The 19681-nt window shown below is 43.4% G+C and overlaps 1 protein-coding gene across 2 annotated transcripts in view; it reads right to left on the minus strand.

Moving 5' to 3' along the window:
- The window catches only part of man1a2 (mannosidase, alpha, class 1A, member 2), a 117358-nt gene that overhangs the window by 46829 nt on the left and 50848 nt on the right, over positions 1 to 19681 (minus strand). For both annotated transcript variants that reach the window (XM_075480084.1, XM_075480085.1), the window contains exons 5-6: positions 15413 to 15531; positions 3803 to 3883 (exon numbers count right to left, since the gene is read on the minus strand). In XM_075480084.1, coding sequence (XP_075336199.1) covers positions 3803 to 3883; positions 15413 to 15531 — 200 coding nt within the window. The remainder of the gene's footprint in view (positions 1 to 3802; positions 3884 to 15412; positions 15532 to 19681) is intronic.

The following is a 19681-nucleotide window of genomic DNA, read 5'->3' on the forward strand; positions in this document are numbered from 1 at the left end:
AAGAGGAGGGGGGAGGAAAAACAAACCTCCGAGATGAAGAGAGGAGATGATATGTAGCAAGAGAGCAGATGCAATGGAAGGAAAAAGGGAGGAGGAGAAAGATAAAGGAAAGTCGACAGCACAGAGCAGAGTGAGTTTAAAGTTCCACTAAGACAAAAAGAGGACTGTGGAGAGGTGGAAAGAGCTGCAAGAAGCAGAAACAGAAGAAATAGCAAATGGATGAAGAGGAGAGCAAAGTGTAAACAGAGAGGAGAAACTGGTGAGGGCATTAGAGAAAGAGCCTGAAACAAAAGAAGGGTGGACTAAGAGAATAAAGCTGGAGGCAGACAGAGGAGTAAACACAATCCATCACTGCTCCCCTGCTTCAACCCTACACCACCTCCTCCACAGCGCTAAGCTCCAGCTCTCCGTTTAGCCTCGATTGTTTCTTTTTGTCTTCTGTCCCTGTCCTTCTCAAGTCTTCTCTTATGAGTGTGTGCTCAGCCTTTTTCCACATGGAGTAAAGCTGATGTAAAGCGCCTCATCCACATCAGTTTGGCTTGCTTTCAAAATGTGAGCACAACCAACAGGAGCCCGTGAATCTCTTCCCACATGTTGTCGTTGAGCAGACCCACAAAGATATTAGCAGCCAAGCCGAAGGGGAACTCTGCAGATGGTGGCTGACGGAGGAGGGAGTAGCCTGTGTGGGTGACTCCTGGAACATCTTCAAAGCTCTAAATGAGCCAGAAAGCCTCTCAAACACCTAGCCAAATTCAGTTCAGCCATTTGTTGCAAGTCAACCAACCATCTCAAGATGCAGGGTGTGTTTGTCCTGTTGTCTAACTCTCAGGTTCACCCTGTGCCTGCGAGCTTCGCTGTAATATCAGAGACCGGCGCGAAGTGAAGTCTCACTCCATCTGCAGCAGCTGTTTGGATTTGGTGCTTTGGTTTGGTTTAAAGGCACAATCAAATGCCTAAAAGTTTCATGATGATTTTCCAGCATGCGCTCTGGCAGCGTCCAACTTGGGCGAATAGCTACGCTCTCCCGGGGAGGGCATCACCAAGGATGCTGAGGCAGGCAGGTTGCTACTACTGAGGATACAGGTCTCTGCAGCAGGGGACTGATATAACAAGCTAGTTATGTGAGTAAGAGATGGTCAGAGAACAACAACAGGAGGTGGAAACCTCCGAGCTGCTAACTACCACAACCAGGCTGGCTATCACTGCACTTGTTCCACTTTGACTCACCAGATAAGAAGAGATATATTCAAGCTCAGACTGAGCAGACAACCTGAGAACAGGAGCTTTTTCTGAGAGAACTGAGACTCGCCGTCGTGGAAAAACAGAGGAGGGGGACAAACTGCTCTCTAATTATCACTAATTGCAGAGAAACATGAAATCAAATAACAACTCGTTTTGTTCATCATAAGCCAAGTCAGAGCACAGATAGCATCTGCTTTCCTTCAGTGTGGGAGCCTCTAAACTACATTTTAATCATGTTGAAGTGGCTGTTTGGTGAAGGAATTACACTTCCTCTCACTGCGGTTTGGAGTTCAGCATCGGTCAGCATCTTAAAGGCCCAGTATATGATCCTCCTCTCAATAACCTGACCCGTCTGAGCCAAATGCAACCAATCGGATGACCGCCCAGCTCCTCTTCCTGTTTACCTTCCATCAGAGCATTCATGGCCTCAGTCTGCAGAGGAAGAGCAGCAGCTTAAACCCTCCACATCTACAGGAGGCCATAAAAGAATATAATCATGCTTTGGTTGCTGTTTGTCTGCTGGAGCGGTGAGGTTTTGGTTTTGGGGTCTGAGGTTATGTCACTGCTCTTCCAGCTGACTGAGGCGGTGTGTGTGTGTGCGCACATTCAGATTACCTTGGTTCTAAAAGCTTGTCCAAAGCAAAGACACAAAGAATGACTGAGACTGAGACTTTATTGATCCCTTTGGGATGACTCCCTCCGGGACGGTGATACTAACAGCTAAACTTTTTGTAGAGCAGCAGGCGACAGGAAGTGACTTTAAGAAGACTTACAGAGCCATTTTAGAGCCACTACTTTGGAAGTTCTCCAGAGGCCGAATGTAAAAATGAATAGTTTAGGCTCAGGAACACACAAGAAGTCCTGAATATATTCAGTAAAGCCGACTGCATTGGCCTTTCTTTCTCATCTTTATTAGATCTCTCAGCATGTTTCTATTTTCTTAACCTCCCAAACAATTCCTCCCCAAAGTAACCCGAACATCTAAGTGGTATAAACACTACATCCAACCTTTCTCCTCCTGCTTCTGTACAGTTTGTGGCATTGTGGGGGTGGACAGTGCTCCTTTTTACTGCAGGTAAACACATCTTTCCTCAGAGAAAAACCCAGAGCGAGCCGTCTGTTCAGCCGCTGGTTATCTGGAGCCGTTAGGAGGATGAAGTGCCTTGCTCAAAGACGTTTCCAGTGAGACTGAACAATGAGTCTCACTTGCTGTTTTCAGCTCTCAGCCATTCATCATCCTCATCCTCCACGCTGTAACAATCACCTCCAAACACTTCCCACTGATCCTCACTGTCCCATCGCACAGATTCCTCCGCCGTTGCCTCGCCTCCGAGCCCTCCCATGCCCCCCCCCCCCTCCACACTCCCTCCGCCCACAGCTCCTGTTCTGACTGATGAATGACCGACTTTGATTTGGGTGGAGGAGGTGGAGTCGAGCGAAGGAAACGGGAGGGAGAAAATGCAGAGAAAGAGGCACTTAAGTTTCTGCTGTGATTCAGAACGAATTAGCAAAATCTGCATTTATGGGTTTAGGAAACACAACCCACAACATCTGCGTCTCTCACACGGAGCAAAGTGTGCCGGGCGTTTCCAGGGATCGAGGCGTTATTAGTGGGAGAAGGTGGAAAGCTTCTCTTTTCAGGCCATTAGGTAGACAAACAACACAGACTAATACGTTCTCTTTTTTGTTACATCACTTTGGAAGATAAACATGCAACATAATGTGCTTTTAAATCATCTTTGGGTTTGATTTTCAAACAACAAATGAATTTATTCCTCCTCAGTATGTGAAGAATTAGCTGCAAACTATAGGGAGGCCAAATGTAAAAGCCCCCCCGAGTCAGTTTATGTGAGCGAAACAAACTTAATTCAAGTTCAAATGAGCTTCTGAATGGTAGCAGCATTCATTTAAAGGGGTATTACACCTACAGCAAGCTGCTGTATTCATAAGCTGTTCCTCTCCTCCATACGTCAGATGTTTACAGCATTCTAACACAGCTTGGTATTATTTAAATAAAGATAAACAGTCTTAGGAGCTGGATGAGAGAAAGTGGAAACTGGCGAATAAGTTGCTGCTGGGCCCCAAAAGGCCTAAATGAAATGATAACAGAGATTACAGTATTTGTAGAGGTTGTTCTGTGCACATATTTGATCGTACTTCCAAACATTACGGAGCCTTTGCTGAACATGAAAGCTGGAGTGGATGGAAAAGACAAAGAGAGACATGGTAATAAAAAAGGTAAAGGGGGGGAATACAGACGGTTAGATTTTAGTTTTACCAAGAAACAAAGTCGGCCTTCTGGCCATCATGTGAGCAAAGGAGAAAACAGATGAAAGGAGGGAGGGGAGAAGAACAAAAGAGGTTTATCTTATACGGGAAAGAAAGGACGAGATGAGAGCCTGGAAGTTCTCCGTCCAGTCGTCCTTATCACGTCAGTGCAGGTAAAACAGCAAAACCCAACCACTCAGTAACCTTTTCTTTCTCTTCTTCACTTAAACCCATTTCCTGCGATAGCTCGAGTTCAACAGACCTCAGACACGTGTGAAAACTGTAAACTTACTTCCTGTCCAGAGAGGTAGTACGCAGCCAGAAGTCCTCCAATGAAGCGGATGTTGACTTCAAACACAGACACCTCGGCGTTCTGGAAAAACAAAGAGAGCACAAACACACCGGAGATAAGTGAATTATTCAAACACCGTCCTGATGAGCTTCTTGTGAATTTTTCTTTTCACCGTCACACACACACAATTGGACATATTTGAACTTATTATTTCTGTCATTTTGGAATAACTCAATCATAAGATATCCAACCACACCCACCTTGTGTGAAGCATTCAGCCAATAAGAAAATGCCTTAAGGTGCAATACCAATGATGACCATCAGGGGATTACTCCACAGAAACCTCTAAAGTTCTTATAAAGATATGAGAAATCTATTTACTGCATCATCAAAAACGTTGTTCAGGTAAGATACTTATAGCTTTTTTAAATTAAATGTGCGTTTTATTAGCTTTGAACTAACCATTTATATCTATCAGCACAAAGGGTCCTTCTTAAGAGGAGAACAGCAGATAAGGAACAAGAAGGGCACCAATCAGAGGGTAGCAAAGAAGAAGAAGACAGCCCGGTAAAAATGCCTGTTTTTGAGAAGCTTTATGCCTTTTATGTAATGAAAGAACAGGCAACGGAGCCGATAAAGAACTGAAAACACAAGGAGGTGACTTTAACTCAGGATGGACGTAGGTGTAATTTCCAATATGGAAATAACCAATGAAAATCAAAGGTCTTCAAAGATTTGCTTGTTTTCTCCTAATTAAACCGATAGATGAGGGGCAGTATTTGAGATGGTTTTAATCTCTTAACTGGACTGACGGATGATGTTAGTCAGAAAAGAAGTCAAGCTGCTTTCTTTCTAAACTATAAAGATTAGTGTGACCTGGAAGGCTGAGACGTGTTGTTCTTTAATCAAACGTAAAGACAATAAATTAAGTCCAAAAGTTATTGTAGCCCCATTAGTTATAGCCGATCCTTCTCTTCTCTTTAGTGTGCCTTTGGTCTTTGTGAAAAAACAACAACTATCAAAGTGAAACGATCTTTAATAGTAATAATAATAACAATAATAATAAATTTAATTTAGAAGGCGCCTTTCTGGACACTCAAGGTCACCGTACATAAAGTAGATAAAAACACATCAATATCACAAGTAGTAAAAAACAAAAAACAAAACAATATCACAAATAGACAGAATATGGATTGTTACAAACAAAGGCTGGGACAAGGAAGTTGATATCAAACAGAATAAGCAATTTTGAACAGATGGGTTTTTCAGTTGTGATTTGAAATGGGGGAGTGAGTCAGTGTTTCTAAGTAGGGGTGGCAGAGAGTTCCAGAGGCGAGGGGCAGAGCGGCAGAGCGGCTAAATGCTCTGCTCCCCATGGTGGTGAGACGGGCGGAGGGGACAGACAGGTGTACGGCAGAGGAGGATCTGAGAGAGCGGGAGGGGGTGGGAACATGGAGGAGGTCTGACAGATTGTGAAGAGCCTTGTATGTTACCAGGAGAACTTTGTACTGAATGCGAAACTGAACCGGGAGCCAGTGGAGCTGTTGAAGGATAGGGGTGATGTGGTGGATAGAGGGGGTTTTTGTTATAATGCGGGCAGCTGAATTCTGGACCAGTTGAAGTTTGTGGAGTGATTTTTGAGGGAGGCCAAAGAGGAGAGAGTTGCAATAGTCCAGGCGGGATGTGACGAGGCTGTGGACAAGGATGGCGGCAGTGTGGGGTAATGTTATTGATATGGGATTGAAAGGATAGTGTGCTGTCGAGAATGACACCCAGACTCTTAAAGAAGAATTCCGGCCATTTTACAAACATATCCCATCTGTTGGAGACCCAGGGAAGTTGGCCAAAGGGAAAACCGCGAGAAATGTTCATGCCCGCTGCGCAAAGTTGTCCAATTGCGCTGATTTCCATGAAAGCGGGCTCTTTCGGGCAAGCGTTTAACCTTTTCTGAGGCTAACCCCGACCATCAAACTCGTCAAACTCTTCCATTCCAACATCAGAATCTGACGAACTATCCATCTCGCAATTGCAAACAATAAAATCCCGAGGGTTCTTATCTCCCGCAGCTGAATAATGGGCGAAGGTGCGCTCCTTCCAGCAGTCATGTGACACGTCATGACATCACGGCGAAAATGGGTGTTGAAACGAGTCAGCTGTTCGATAGGAAACAATAACAAACATGGCAATGTTTAGTTCGGTTCCCGAGGGTCGTTTTTGGTGGACAAAAAGACAATTTTGGAATACTATAGTGTATGACTTCGGCGATCGATTTGTGCGCACGCCTGTGGAACACGGAAGCTGAGAGAGGCCAATTCGGTCAAAAGTATTTTGATACACGTTAAGAGCCTTAGAAAAGGTTAAACGCTTGCCCGATAGAGCCCGCTTTCATGGAAATCAGCGCAATTGGACAACTTTGCGCAGCGGGCATGAACATTTCTCGCGTTTTTCCCTTTGGCCAACTTCCCTGGGTCTCCAACAGATGGGATATGTTTGTAAAATGGCCGGAATGCTCCTTTAACCTGGGGGGAGGGCAAGACGGAGGAGCTGTCAATAAGGAGTGGGAAGCTGATGGTTTTTGATAGAGTGGATTTTGTGCCAATGAGGAGAACCTCTGTTTTACTACTGTTTAATTGAAGGAAGTTTTGAGTGAACCAGGCTTTTATTTCAGAGATGCAATCTGTGAGTCAATCCTTAAGTCACCGTCAGGTCAGTGGAACCGAACACGATGGTCATCGTTAACAGTTTACAAGCCTTAAAGTGTCTTTAAAGCACCAGATAGTTAAAGAACTTTACAGTTAAGCCAAAATAGCTACGCAGCGTTTTCCAGAACTTTCCTTCTGGCAAAGAACAGTTTTAAATGAGGATTAACTGAAACAAAAATAGACTTTTTTTTCCTTACTTCACGCACACCGAATGAGCAGCTTACTGCCAGCCCTGCTGCTTTCCAACCATTGAGATATCCATGTGAGATCTGCACATTCTTCTCTGATCGGGGACGATACGAACAGATTACTCAGCAGGAACACCCTGAATCCCAATACATTCAACCGACTGCTGTTGTTCAAACTCTAATATGACATCTCTCGAAAGAAAGAGCTCAAAGTACAGAGTACAGCCTGAATTACATCAGTTTAAAGTAAATGTGCTCAGGGGGGGATGAAGGGCCAACAGCTACCTTCATCTAGCCTTGCTGTAATTCATTCGACCGCCTCTCTCTGCCTCTTAGCATTCCAGATATTGCTGCTGAGGCCCGCTGCCTCGCACAGCTACATGTTCCCACCAGAATACTTTTCTTATCTCCAGTATTATGTCTGGTGGTGTGGCAGCGCGCTTCGTGCGCTTCCTTTGAACGCGAGCCCTCCATCTGAGGATCTGTGAGCCGTTTGAAGCGGGTTTGGTTCTGGCCTCAGGTTCGGCAAAGGCATCTCCTGAAACAAAAGGGACAGCTTGGCTTTGATTCTGCAGAAACTTCTCCCTTTTCTTTCTGGCTTTCCCTCGCTGTGAAAGAGTAGCGACGCCCACAGTTGACCTTCAGTTAAAATGGTTTCACATCCTACGTGTGCAGTTGCTCTTTTTCCTCTTTAAGGTTTGCAATTTGAACTTAGCTTACAATAACCTGTCCGATAATAAGCCACAACCTATTACGGACAAAGAGAGCTGACGGACACGGTGACACTGGATGGCTACATTCAACTTGTCCGATCCCAAATAAACAAACCAAAGTAAAAAACAAGACATTTTGCTTTTTAAAGGGCACGTGTGCAGCACATCACGGGGCAATTAGGGATTTAAAAAACACCACAGGGTGCTAATAATGAGGGGGATGCTGTATTTGTGGTGTTGTCTCATAAAAGCCCGGTTTATTAGGTAGAGCCCTTCTAACTAACTCCCAGTCTGGCTGTGAGTCTCCGTTGTCATTTACAGGTGGAGATGCAATAAAGCATCCCTGATTTAAAAATGCCCGAGGTGAACACAGACGGGGGAAGTTTGGGCGGGGGGGACTACAGCAATGACACATGAGAGCAGCATAGAAAAATAAGCTTTGATTTAATAAATCACTTTGTTATGAGGCTACAAAACAGGACTGCAGAGCCATTTCATTCTCTGTTCTTTTATTACAAGGTAGCTCATAAAGGCCGCCTTCACTTCTCCCACTTTCTGCATTCAACCTTTTGTTCATTCTGCACCAACATCCAGCAGATACCTGTCAGCCCCTCTCATAAGCCGTCTTACAGGCTTCCTGCTGCACATAATCAGGGTTTATTTAGCTGGAACCCGTCACTGCTGTACAGGTGACAGGGTCAGGAGGAAAGTTTAATGTAGAGACAATGCGGCCGTTGACTCTCCTTTGTGCACTTAAAGCTTAATCACTGCTGATTTAATTAGTGTAAGCTGTTCGCATGTCTTCAGCAGGAAGACGCTCATCAATCAGAAGCGTCCCATCTTCGTCAGAAAAGCAGGAGAGACGAGCTTTACATAACTATACAGAGAGGAAAAAGGGTTTGGACCTCAGATTTGGACTTTGTACCATGTGAACATCAGAAATTTTGCAAAAGTAAAGTTTCTGTTAGTGTTTCCAGTTAACCGAAGCAGTTTATGTTCAGTAAAAGTAACAAGACTGAAGTTATTTTCATAAAAGTGCAGCTTCCCAAGTGTTATTTCTAACAAACTAGATTTTCTTCTGAGATTAAAAAAGGAAACTGTTCCGACATCTTAGAAACAGAGAAATTAATTCAAAGAAAATGAAGATCTAGTGGTGGTGAAAATAAGGAATATCTGAGGAAATGCATGTAGCCTGCAGCACTGGTTTGAAAGATTTGCATCGGCTCAGTTTAACACCATCTACTGTGTTTCATATGACAAGTCCTCCCAGTGAAAGCACACAGGCGGTCTATAAAGACTGCGTAAAACCAAGCTTAAGATATGCACAGACTTAAATCATCTGGCATAGCTCAGCCTTCTCTCCCTGTTTCTCTTCCTTAAGAATAGCTTCCTGACAGCTACCCTTCCATGGAGACCATTTCTGATGAGGCACACCATGCTGAGATATGCCAAGTTTTCTGCTAATAGTTGTTTGGGAATCACCTCGTTGCTGCAAAATTGGTATTTTATGCCTGTCAAACTGTTTTATTTGTTCAGTTTTCATAGATGCAACCAAACAAATGTGAAATGATGCATCTTTGTGACAGGCTTCCAGTAACAAAGTGCCTAAAGATCCAATTTAAAATGGCTTCTTTGATAGGTTCTCTGCTGTGTCGACACAACACTGGTTCATCCCCTGAGTGAGGGGCCTTTTCTTGGTTTGAATGATTCATGGCTCAGTGTTCAGTGGGATGAAGAAAAAAAGCTAGAGCCTGGAGAAATACTGCCAAAGAACAATTTAAAACATAAAAAGAAAGATTTGACTCCTTAGAAACAAAACATTAAATTAGCAGTGTGCACTGAACGTTAGCTTAATTTGTAATTCTAAAGTCTTGGGTGTGCCCACCACTTATTCAAACTTAAAGTTTTTTTTGTTTTTTTAAACCTGGACCTTATTTTCTGGCATAAAATACGTTCATCTACTCACCGAAAACAGTTTGGTGAAAGTCGGCTCCGTGCTCTGTGACGGTCGGCTAACTTCACACGGAGTTTGCTACTGCTAGTTTTGTGCAACATGGCAGGATATTTATCAGATTTTGACGACATGGACAACGACTTTGAGTACGATGGACGTCCTTACTTGAGTGAATGAGCTGTGCTGCAGCGGCGCTTGTCCATGAAGTCATCCCTGTAGACATGTGTAGCGTGTGTAGAAAGCCCCCTGATAGCCCCCAATAACAACAACACGGCAGCTCTGAGCTAAAAGTGCAAAAGTACGCGTTCATTTGTTCATTGGTCTTAAAGTATTGGTGAAATAAAGACAGATAATGCCTTATTTAGAGGCTGTATTGTCTCTGCCCTGTTCCATCCCGTTATATGGATATACGCCGATCTCCAGTGATCTAAATATCTCCCGAAGGACGCCGACTTTCACCAAACTTATCGGTGAGTAGATGAACGTATTTTATGGCAGAAAAAAGAACTTCTCCTTTAAAGGTCTATCATCATATCTTTCTTCTATCCATTATGTGTGAAGACAAGTGGAAACACGTCATCCAGGTATCTCATCAAAAAATAAGCTAAATTCTGCAACAAACTCGAGCAAACTCACAGTCTATCGCCTGAGTTGAAAGGCTATGAGTGGAGGGGGGACTGGCTGGGAGAGGAAGCTCATCAGGCCATGCTCTGTGCCTACAAGAACAAAAAAAAACAACCAAAAAACTGAAAACACCAGAGCATCATGCGTCACAACGCAGCAGCGCAGATGTTTTCACCAGCATTTCTGAATAAAGAGCTCCAGCCTGTGCATACATGAAACAGGTTAATCAAACTGGACGGGAGCGCACTCGACAGCTAGAATTAATTTGTCTTTCTATCTGTGCGGCCGATCAAAATCTCTCTTTTACAAGGGTTATTAATGCGATAGTTAACAGAGTCCATTAACTTTGAGGCCTGGCGGTGGACGCAGATCTCCTGCCGACACATCCATCATGCAAAGGCGAGCTGCAGTGCGGGGGCCCAACCGGGACACCGTAGAGTCCGGCGATGACTCACCGCTCGGTTCAACCTGACATGGCAGCTATTTAATCATTCATTAGTGGCAGAGCTGAAGCTGGAGGATTAGTGGGAGCAGGTGGGTGGCTGGATGCAGAGGACGTGTTGGCAGGGTGTTAGAGAAAATGTGCATAAATATGTGAAAGCATATGAGAACCACTAAACTGTTTTTATGCAATGAATATTTAAAAACAAACGTGTAAAAGAGCTTGCATTCAGATATGAACTGAAACATGTTTTTTAGGTTAGTAAGTCCAAAAAATTCAAGCTTCATTGGAAAACAAACTCAAATAAACAGGAACATTAATTTCTCAAACTGTGGAAACTTGAGGTTTGCAGCATTGGTTCATGCACAGCTCTCTGAAGGTCCCACCACAGCATCTCAGTCAGGCTGAGCTCTGGACTCTGACTGGACCATCAGAACACCTTGATTCTTCTCTTTTTCACACATTCTGCTGTAGATCTGCTGCTGTGTTTGGGATCTTTGTCCTGTTGATGAGCCAGTTTCAGCCCAGCTTCAGCTGTCGGACAGACGGCCTCACATCTGACTCTAGAACACTTTGGTATCCAGAGGAGTTCATGGTGGACTCAATGACTGCGAGGTGCCCAGGTCCTGTGGCTGCAGAACCAGCCCAGATCATCAGCCCTCCACCACCGTGCTTGGCAGCTGGTGTGAGGTGTTTGTGCTGACATGCTGTGTTTGGTTTGCTGTGCATTATGAGCAAACATCTCCACTTTGCTCTGGTCTGTCCAAAAGACATTGTTCCAGAAGTCTTGTGGTTTGTTCAGATGCAGCTTTGCAAACCTAAGCTGTGCAGCCATGTTCTTTTTTAGAACACCCCTTCCAAACAAACGATACTTGTTTAGACTTTTTCTAATTGTGCTGTCATGAACTTTAACATTTAACGTGCTAACTGAGGCCTGCAGAGTCTGAGATGTAGCCGTTGGGCTCTGCAGTTTCTCTGAGTATTGCACGGTCTGACCTTGGGGTGAACTTGCACGGACGTCCACTTACGGGAAGATTGACAGCTGTCAAAAATGTTTTCCCACTCGTGAATCATCTTTCTCACCCTTCTACTCGCTGATTAGGAGACATTCGTCTCAGCAGCAGGCACTGTGGGATAAGTGCAGTAAATTTCTGATTATCTAAGATCACACGACCATGACGGCAGCGGCCTTTGAACCCGTCTCACGGTGCGATGTAAAATTACAGTTTGGAGCTACAAACATCTCCCCACAATCCTTTCACGTATGCCACCTTTCATCTGCGATGAGCGAGAATCACACTCAGGCTTCAGATCATTGCTGATGTCTTCCACCTTGGCACTGAGTTATTACACGCCTGAATGCTGCTGACCAGCAAACTGCCAAGACTTCTTCTTTAATAAAAGATGCTCACGCTGGCCGACGATCAATAATCTAGTGCTTTTAATTAGCAGCACCAGGCTGGTCTTTACCCTCTTAATTCCTCTGGTAGCAGTCAGAGTGGACTTTGTTTTTCACACACTGCGTCCTGACTCATAAAACCTTCAGGCTTAAAGAGTTTGTACTTTATATTTCACATGACTGGAGTGTTTTTCCTGAACCAATCCCAATTCCAGTCTCATTCAAAGTCAGTCCCATTCAAAATGTATGAATTGATCAAAGTGAAATAGGCCGATAAAGATTAAACCTACTCCAACAGGCCCGGCACACACGCAGCAGCAGTTAAGTTCGGTGGAACACTCGGGAAGTTCCTCTCATGCACGCACAGACAAGTGATTAAACTTGACTAAGACTGATGTCTTTAATCTCCCAAATAGAAATCCAGACTATGGCCTCATTCCGCCCTCAGAGCTCCAACTAGAGAGTGTGGGTACGGCTTCGCCCTGTGAGTCGAACAACTCTTTGATATTCACAAGGACCGGGCTTAATAACATTTTAGGTGCAAATTATGCTGCCAGACCACAGCAGGCTTGAAAAAGATTGTCCCCTGTGAACTGCGAAATTGACTTTTTTGTGAAAAAAAGTGAGAGCGATGCCAGATCCAAACTGCTAAGATTCATCCTAAACTGGCCTAACCTTTCAGACATATTCCAGCGGCTGAAAGCAAAGCTTTGAATCCTCCGTCTATAAACCGAGCTATTAACGAAGAAACGGGGACACACCTCCCTCCTTCTCCAGCTTGTTAACAAGAGCTTCGAGTCTCATCTCTTTTCCTCTTCTCCTCCCTCTGTCCTGTAAGCTCCTCAGAGCTCTCATTGTAGTCACATTTGTTTTACGCTTCATAATCCACCTTTTTCATAAGGTACAGATCTCGTACAATTTGTTGGAGGTAAGAGATGTTATTGTGTTGGCTGCATCTGCAGGTAATATTTTGGAAATCACTAAACCAGAACAGACGCTTTTCCTGTTAAAGAAATGATGCGAGTCCAAGATCTTTTAGACCAATAACCGAACCCCCTTGCTCTGCTTTAGCTTGTTTATCCCTCCTCCCCCAAAAATGAGCAAAACTAAATCAAACAGAGAAAAGATAATCTGTCCTACTCCATCTAATGCAAGCACTTTCTCCAGTTCATAAGAAACATTAAGCCAAAACCTGATGTGGTTGGATTTACCAGCCACTTTGGATGGATTTTTGTCCACAGATTGCTTCACAGCGAGCCCCTTTGACCTTAAAAATCCCTTACTCATGAATCAAAGACTCACAAATCAAATCTGAACACGATTCACATGTTTTAGATTCAAAGAAACTTCTCATTTCCGGTGTCATTGCAGATAAATGTCCATAAATCCATATTGATATTTCTGATTATTTTGAGTTGGCTCGGGGATTACAGTCAGGAGCTCTTTGGGCTCAGGATTACCACAGAACAAACTGAACTGAACAGACAAAAGCTAAAATCCTGGTTTCAAAGTAGAAGCAACAACTACTTTCTTTCCCTGAGTCTGTTGTCATATTAACATACAGCAATCTTCACTATTTATTGGCATTTATACACATCTGAAAAGAGTTCCACAACTGCAAACAAAAGAGTAAAAAAACAATTAAAAACTATTGGTCAATAAAAGAAGACTTTGTCTGAAATGGTCTTTTTCTTCTGGAAGACTTAGACGTGTTCGTTCTTTCTCCCTCCATCTACTGTACGGCCAATCCAACAAAACCCCAATTTATCTTCACTAGCCCTTCTGTCTCTTTTCTTTTTCCCCTGTATCGCCGATGCGTCGCCTTCTTTTCCTTTTTTGCTGTTGCTTCTGTTCTCCAGACCCAATTTCTCCCTCATCCTCTGCTCCCTCCGGTTCTCCATCTCCATTTTGTCCTTTCATTCCTTTTTCCACAGTGATCCTGAGGTTAATTAGCCCTGCAAGTGTCAGACTGTTAGCTGCCCAACAGTTGCCTCGGTAAGGAGACTAACAAGCTTGGAAGTCAGACGTCAGTGATGGCAGAAAAGTAAGTGACGGGAAAACTAGAGGGAGAGCCGAGAAAAGGCGGATGGAAAGATCTGAAGGGACCTTTTGGGTAAACTGATCAGAACAGATGGGACTGAAGGAGGGAGGACACTTTGAGGAAACAAAAGGTGAATAGATGAACAGCAGAAAGCCTGGTTAGGTCTGAATAAATGAGAGAGAAAAACAGATCGCAAAATAACATCAGAGAAAGAGTAATGAAAAAGAAAATAGGTTGGAGGATGATGGAGGGATGAAGAAAGACAGATCGTGGTGGGATATGAGAGGGCGTAAACTAAATACAAAGGACAGGGAGGCTGTTATGGAGAAGGAGAGAAGATGGAGGGAAAACTGATGAGGAGATTGGACAGATTATAAAACAAAGAGAAAGACAGCAGATGATGGATGGCGAAACATTTGATTGTGACATAAAAGTAATGAAAGACCAGAGACCGATGACAAAGTCTAGATCCTCAAAGACGCTATGAAGAAGAGAGGAATGACAAAAAGGGAAGAAAAAATGCAAATAAAAGTGGAGGCGATGGAGGAGGGAGCTGTAAGAGGATGCAGGGAGCACAGTAAAAAAAAAAAAAATGGGTGATTGACAGGTGAAAAGGAGGAAAAGAAAGCTGGTATCGGGAGAAGGATTGAAACAGGAAATAAATTAGGTGAGCGCTGCAGGGCTGATGGACAAGGGTGACGGAAAAGAGACGGCTGAGGAAAAAAGGAAATGAAAACGGACAAAAAGTTAGATGATGGACGACGGGCATAAATACAAACAGAATCAAGCCGAGATAAGATGTAACAGATCTGCTGAACTCAAAGAACGCAGTTAGAACATCTCCCCGTGTTAAAACTGGGAGAGGCGTTTTTATTCCATGAACATCTTTAAGCATAACTGGGATTCAAGTGCTCTGAAACCAGCCGCAGAAGCCGTTGTCCGTGACAACAGACTCTGGCCAATCAGAGGTCTTTTCGGAGCAGATCGGGTGAGGTCGTGTGAAAATAACAAACAAGCAGAAACCCTGTTAAAACGTGTTGAATAGACACACCAAGCAGCGGAAGCAGGTGACAAAATGAGTGAGAATAATCCAAGTTTAATGTGTCTTCATAACTTTATAACTACTGTATGTAAAATGTGTTTTTAAAAAAAATTGTCTTATAGGCTTCATTGTGCATTCAGTATCTTTGTAAAGAGGAGTTTATGAGTGATGCTTTTGAGATAAAAGGGGATAAAGACGGCTGCAGAGCTGTATAAAGATTATAAATAAGGATACATTTCAATGGAAATTCTAAATTAGGCCCCATCAGTGAGGATGGACGATATTATGACATATTATGTAATGTAATGGTTAAAGAAAATGCAGCTCTTACACTTAATTTTCCCTCACATCGATTTAATGGCTTCACTAATGGGAAAAACTCATTTAGTTGCATCAGCGACACTCTACTGACAAACATATATCAAAACACAAGTCCATGTGTGTGTCTGTGCTCTTACTAAAGCTTTTTCACACATTTTGCTTAACAAAGAAGGTTGGTACACACCACACCGAAGTCCAGGTTCTGGTCGATCCACTCCTGGCCATCCTTGAACTCGTCGTGCAGACCCATGATGTACAGGGTGTCCAAAGCGTCCACAATGGAGGCCCCGAGCTGAGAGTTACCTGTCGAGAGATTCATTCAGTCACACATCTGCTAATGGGATTTATTTAAGGTGAAAGGTTTATTTAAAGGTGGGGTATGAGATGTTTTCTGGAGTATTTTTGATCATATTGTCTGAAAACCTCCCCACGACCCCATTGCACCCACTAAAATAGAATGTTTGGGAAAAAAAACAAACAAAAAACACAATCTTTTAGTCCATTGTAGAGGGTGTAGCAAGAGGAAATGTCTGACCAATAGAAGTAATGATCAGAGTTACTTCTATTGGATTCTGACATGCCAATCAACCGTCAGCCCCCCTTCCCCCTGCGCATTCACAGACTCGTGACTCGTTCATGTGTTTTGAAGGCGTGGTTTCGAGGGGTGGGCTGAAGGGAGAGGCAAGGTTGTGTATTTTCAAAAATATAGCTTGCAGGAACCGTTTTTCCAAGATCTCAGACCCCACCTTTAAGGCAGTCCAACTGAAGCATAGGGTGAAGATGTAAATCAAAGTAAAACAGGAGCAAAGTGCATCGTGTTATTATGAGGAGACGACCTCACTGAGCGGAATGTCATCTGAAAGTGTGTCAATATCTAAAGATTCAATCATATCGTCTTAATACAAGCTAACGTTTGCACTGATGAAACCCAGAGAAACCCAGAGAAGGATGGAGTAGAATAGAATAGAATAAAATAATACTTTATTCATCCCCCAATGGGGGAAATTCAAATTAGTCAAGTAGCTCAAAAAATTATTAATATTTACAATGATTGTATATTAACAACAACAATAATACCAATTCTAATAAGAAATACTACTACTAACTAATAATAATAATAAATGACTAAATAAATAATAATAATAATAATAATAATAATAATAATAAAAAAATAAAAAATAAAATCAATCAATCAATTTGAGAAGAACTCAGTAGTCACTGTTAAAAGTACTGAGCCTTTCCAAAGCCATTCTTTACGCAAACTCGTTTTTTCGTGGCTCGTCTTTACACCCAGATCAGCGCACATACATTAACGCCATATTTTGACCGTTGAAGTCAGCAGCGCAGCCCTTTAAATCCGTCTTCATTTCCTATCAGATAGGGCGTGCGCTACTTGAATTCCTAAGGCTGCCCGCTGTCCCTTCTTATCTACAACTCCATTCAAAGGGAGAGTGTTTGGCTTCACGCAGGAGCTGCAGCAGTATTATCATCACAGACAGGAACCTCTAAATCTCTCTAAAAATACACTGCAGGCAGGCAGGCAGGCGAAGCAGATAGCGACATGCCCTGGCCGTCTGCCGGATCTTGACAGATTGGCCCGACTGCCGGTGGAGCAGAGCCCCTCCTCTGCGCCACACGACCTCCAACTCCCTCCCGTCTGCCACCATCACCCACAGGTGGGCCGAAGGAACCGATGACGGCCTGACATCACCGAGGCAAAGACGGAGGCTTTTTAAAATCAACGATTGTCGTGATGTAAGGGTTTACTGTAACAGCTCCCAAATGTCCATTACGGTGATACACTATTCAGGATTATCATTAAAACGCCGTCGACAACACACTGCAGTAAAATATCTTCCAGCCTGCACTCGTTGGAGAATGTGTGCCAAGAGTTCAGAGGAAAAGTACTTGATCCAAATGTTCAGAATCGGTTGATGAAGACAACCGCAACAACAATAGATAATTAGTTAATTGTGCTTCGTCCTCCCCTTTCAAAGGTCAAAACCAGAGCTAAAGCCAGAGTTTAGTTGATGAAGCCTGTCACTAATTCACACACTGGAGTAACTCCTCTGGACTTCTTGCTTCTAAGTTGCTGTGAATAAAATCATGAAAGTCTCTTTTTTGTGCCGCCGCAGCATCACATAGTGGAGTAATGATGGACAGGGAAGCACAGGAGAGTGGAGCTGAACCGCACCGTCCCACTTATCTGTTTAAGGACTGAAGGTCGACGTCCACTCTGAGCTGCTGAATTTGACAGTTTTGGACACTTAGGTTACTTTTAAGAGGAAAACTTTACAGAATGGACAATATAACCACTGATGGTGGTTTTAAAGAAGCAGCATGTAGTAAGGGTCAGAATTCAGACGTCCACAGAGCTGTTAAGGGTCCCACCCAACAGTGACTTTCCACATATTCCTGTAAACGTTTCATAAATCTTTACCCGATATCTGGCCAAAGAGATGAGTTTTCAGAACTATTTTTTTGCTTCTTTCCTCTCTCAAGTAATCATCTCACTCCCCTTCAGAATTTCCTGGTGGTAAACAAGAGTGTAAAAGTATTTATAAAGCAGATGGCATAGCATCTGCGGATGAATGTGCTGGTATTAATAACCTAATGAAATCTTATATCGCATATCAGCCAGAGGCCAATACAAGACTTTTACTTCATGACCACATTTTGTTCCAGATAGATGTACCTTTTTTTTTTTTTTTTCTTGCTCTGGACACCGCTGCATTGGAACTTTTCTTTGGTAAAACAAATCTAAATAAATGTACAACTGATGCTGCTTGAATTATTTTGGCTCCCTATAAACAACCTGACCTCAGATGGGTAGTTATTGTTCACTCTATCACACATTGTGATCACACCTGAAGTAGAAGACGGCCCACCCCCATCTCGTTTCTGCTCCATCCCCCCCTCTCGTACCCCACCATCTGTTCGCCCTCATCCATCACTGTCTGGCTGTGTTTTTCCTAATCTCGCCTTAATCGCTCCATCCAAACCCTGGTTCACAGATAGTGCTCCACCCTTCTGTGAATGCATTTTTCTGTCATCGGTTAATGTTTGTATTCTCCTGCAGCACTCGCGCCTGCCTTCCCCGGTCTCCTTATCTCCCGACGCAGTGTTTCTCCGCCTGGTCTCCAGAGTCGGAGAGCTCTGTGGCCTTTCATGCCACACCGACTGCATCACATGAAGCGGTTCATGACTGCCAGACACTGCTTATCTGAAACAAATTGGCTTGAATAATGTTTATTTGGGGGCTCATCAACACCACCTCCTGCACACATGGTTCCCATCAGATGAACTCCAACACACTCATCTTTGCTTAACATGTACTCTCCTTCAACTCTGACTCACTTCACACCGCACACCCCTCTCCTTCTACTGAACTCTAACTCCACTCTTTAACACCCTTTCTCCATCTATCACAATTTCACACACCTCTCTCTCTCTCCCTCTCCTCTTCCATTAGCTCTCGAACACTCACACCCACTATCTTGGCCTCTGCATCGGTTTCATTAGACGGCGGGCTTCAGAGCTCTGGTATGAATTCACACGAGGTCGGAAAACATCCCGCCGTTACTCAGGCCACATTCTCCTGTCATGTAAACTGGAGGCAGAATGGGAGATGATGGAGCGCTCAGGCGACCATTTCTGGTTTGGCTTTGAATGAAATGAGTGCAGACGATGTGGGTGTGTTTGCTCCTTGCTTCCTTTGTTTTAGTGCGAGGCAACAGCTGCATCCACACTCGTTTCGGTCCGATCACGTTGCATCAGCTTAAGTATTTATGAGCAGAAACTCCCCGCCAACAACTTTAGAAGTCCAGCTGCATTTATTCAAACTCTTAGGATAATCAGGGACTCTTTAAAAATGAATAACACTTCCTGTTGGGGACTTAATTGCAGCAGAATCTTACCTAAAACAATCCGTTTTGACGCATATACAGTTGAGTATCAATGCTATTCTTCAATCACAAACACAGTACTACCTGCAGGACTATCGAGGCCACACGCCCTACAAGCATCGTGCATTCCTCCATCACGTGCACAGATGATTTCTAGAACTCTGAACTCCTAAATCTACTCTTTTGAGTCGGTAGCACAGATACAGACCACTGAAACCACACATTTGACGTAAAGTCTAGCCAATTTTGATGATATTATGAGGTAGATATATTTGATCTATGGTAAAATATATTCATAAAGTAGCTAGCCAACTAGTAAACCAGATGTGTCAAATATAAGCAAGCTAGCACCATTTCATTAAAGAGGCCATCTTATCATGGTGCTAGCTAGGGATGAACGATATGGACAAAATTTCATATCTTGATACGATATGACTATGGGTTCAGTGAAAAATAAATGTTATTCTGAAAAAAAGGAGGCGAACTATCCCTTTAAGAAGTACTTACTACTGACATTGTTTTGACAGCACCTTACCTTTTCAAGTCAG

This window comes from Odontesthes bonariensis, chromosome 12 (genome assembly GCF_027942865.1).
Source record: "Odontesthes bonariensis isolate fOdoBon6 chromosome 12, fOdoBon6.hap1, whole genome shotgun sequence".
NCBI lineage: Eukaryota > Metazoa > Chordata > Actinopteri > Atheriniformes > Atherinopsidae > Odontesthes > Odontesthes bonariensis.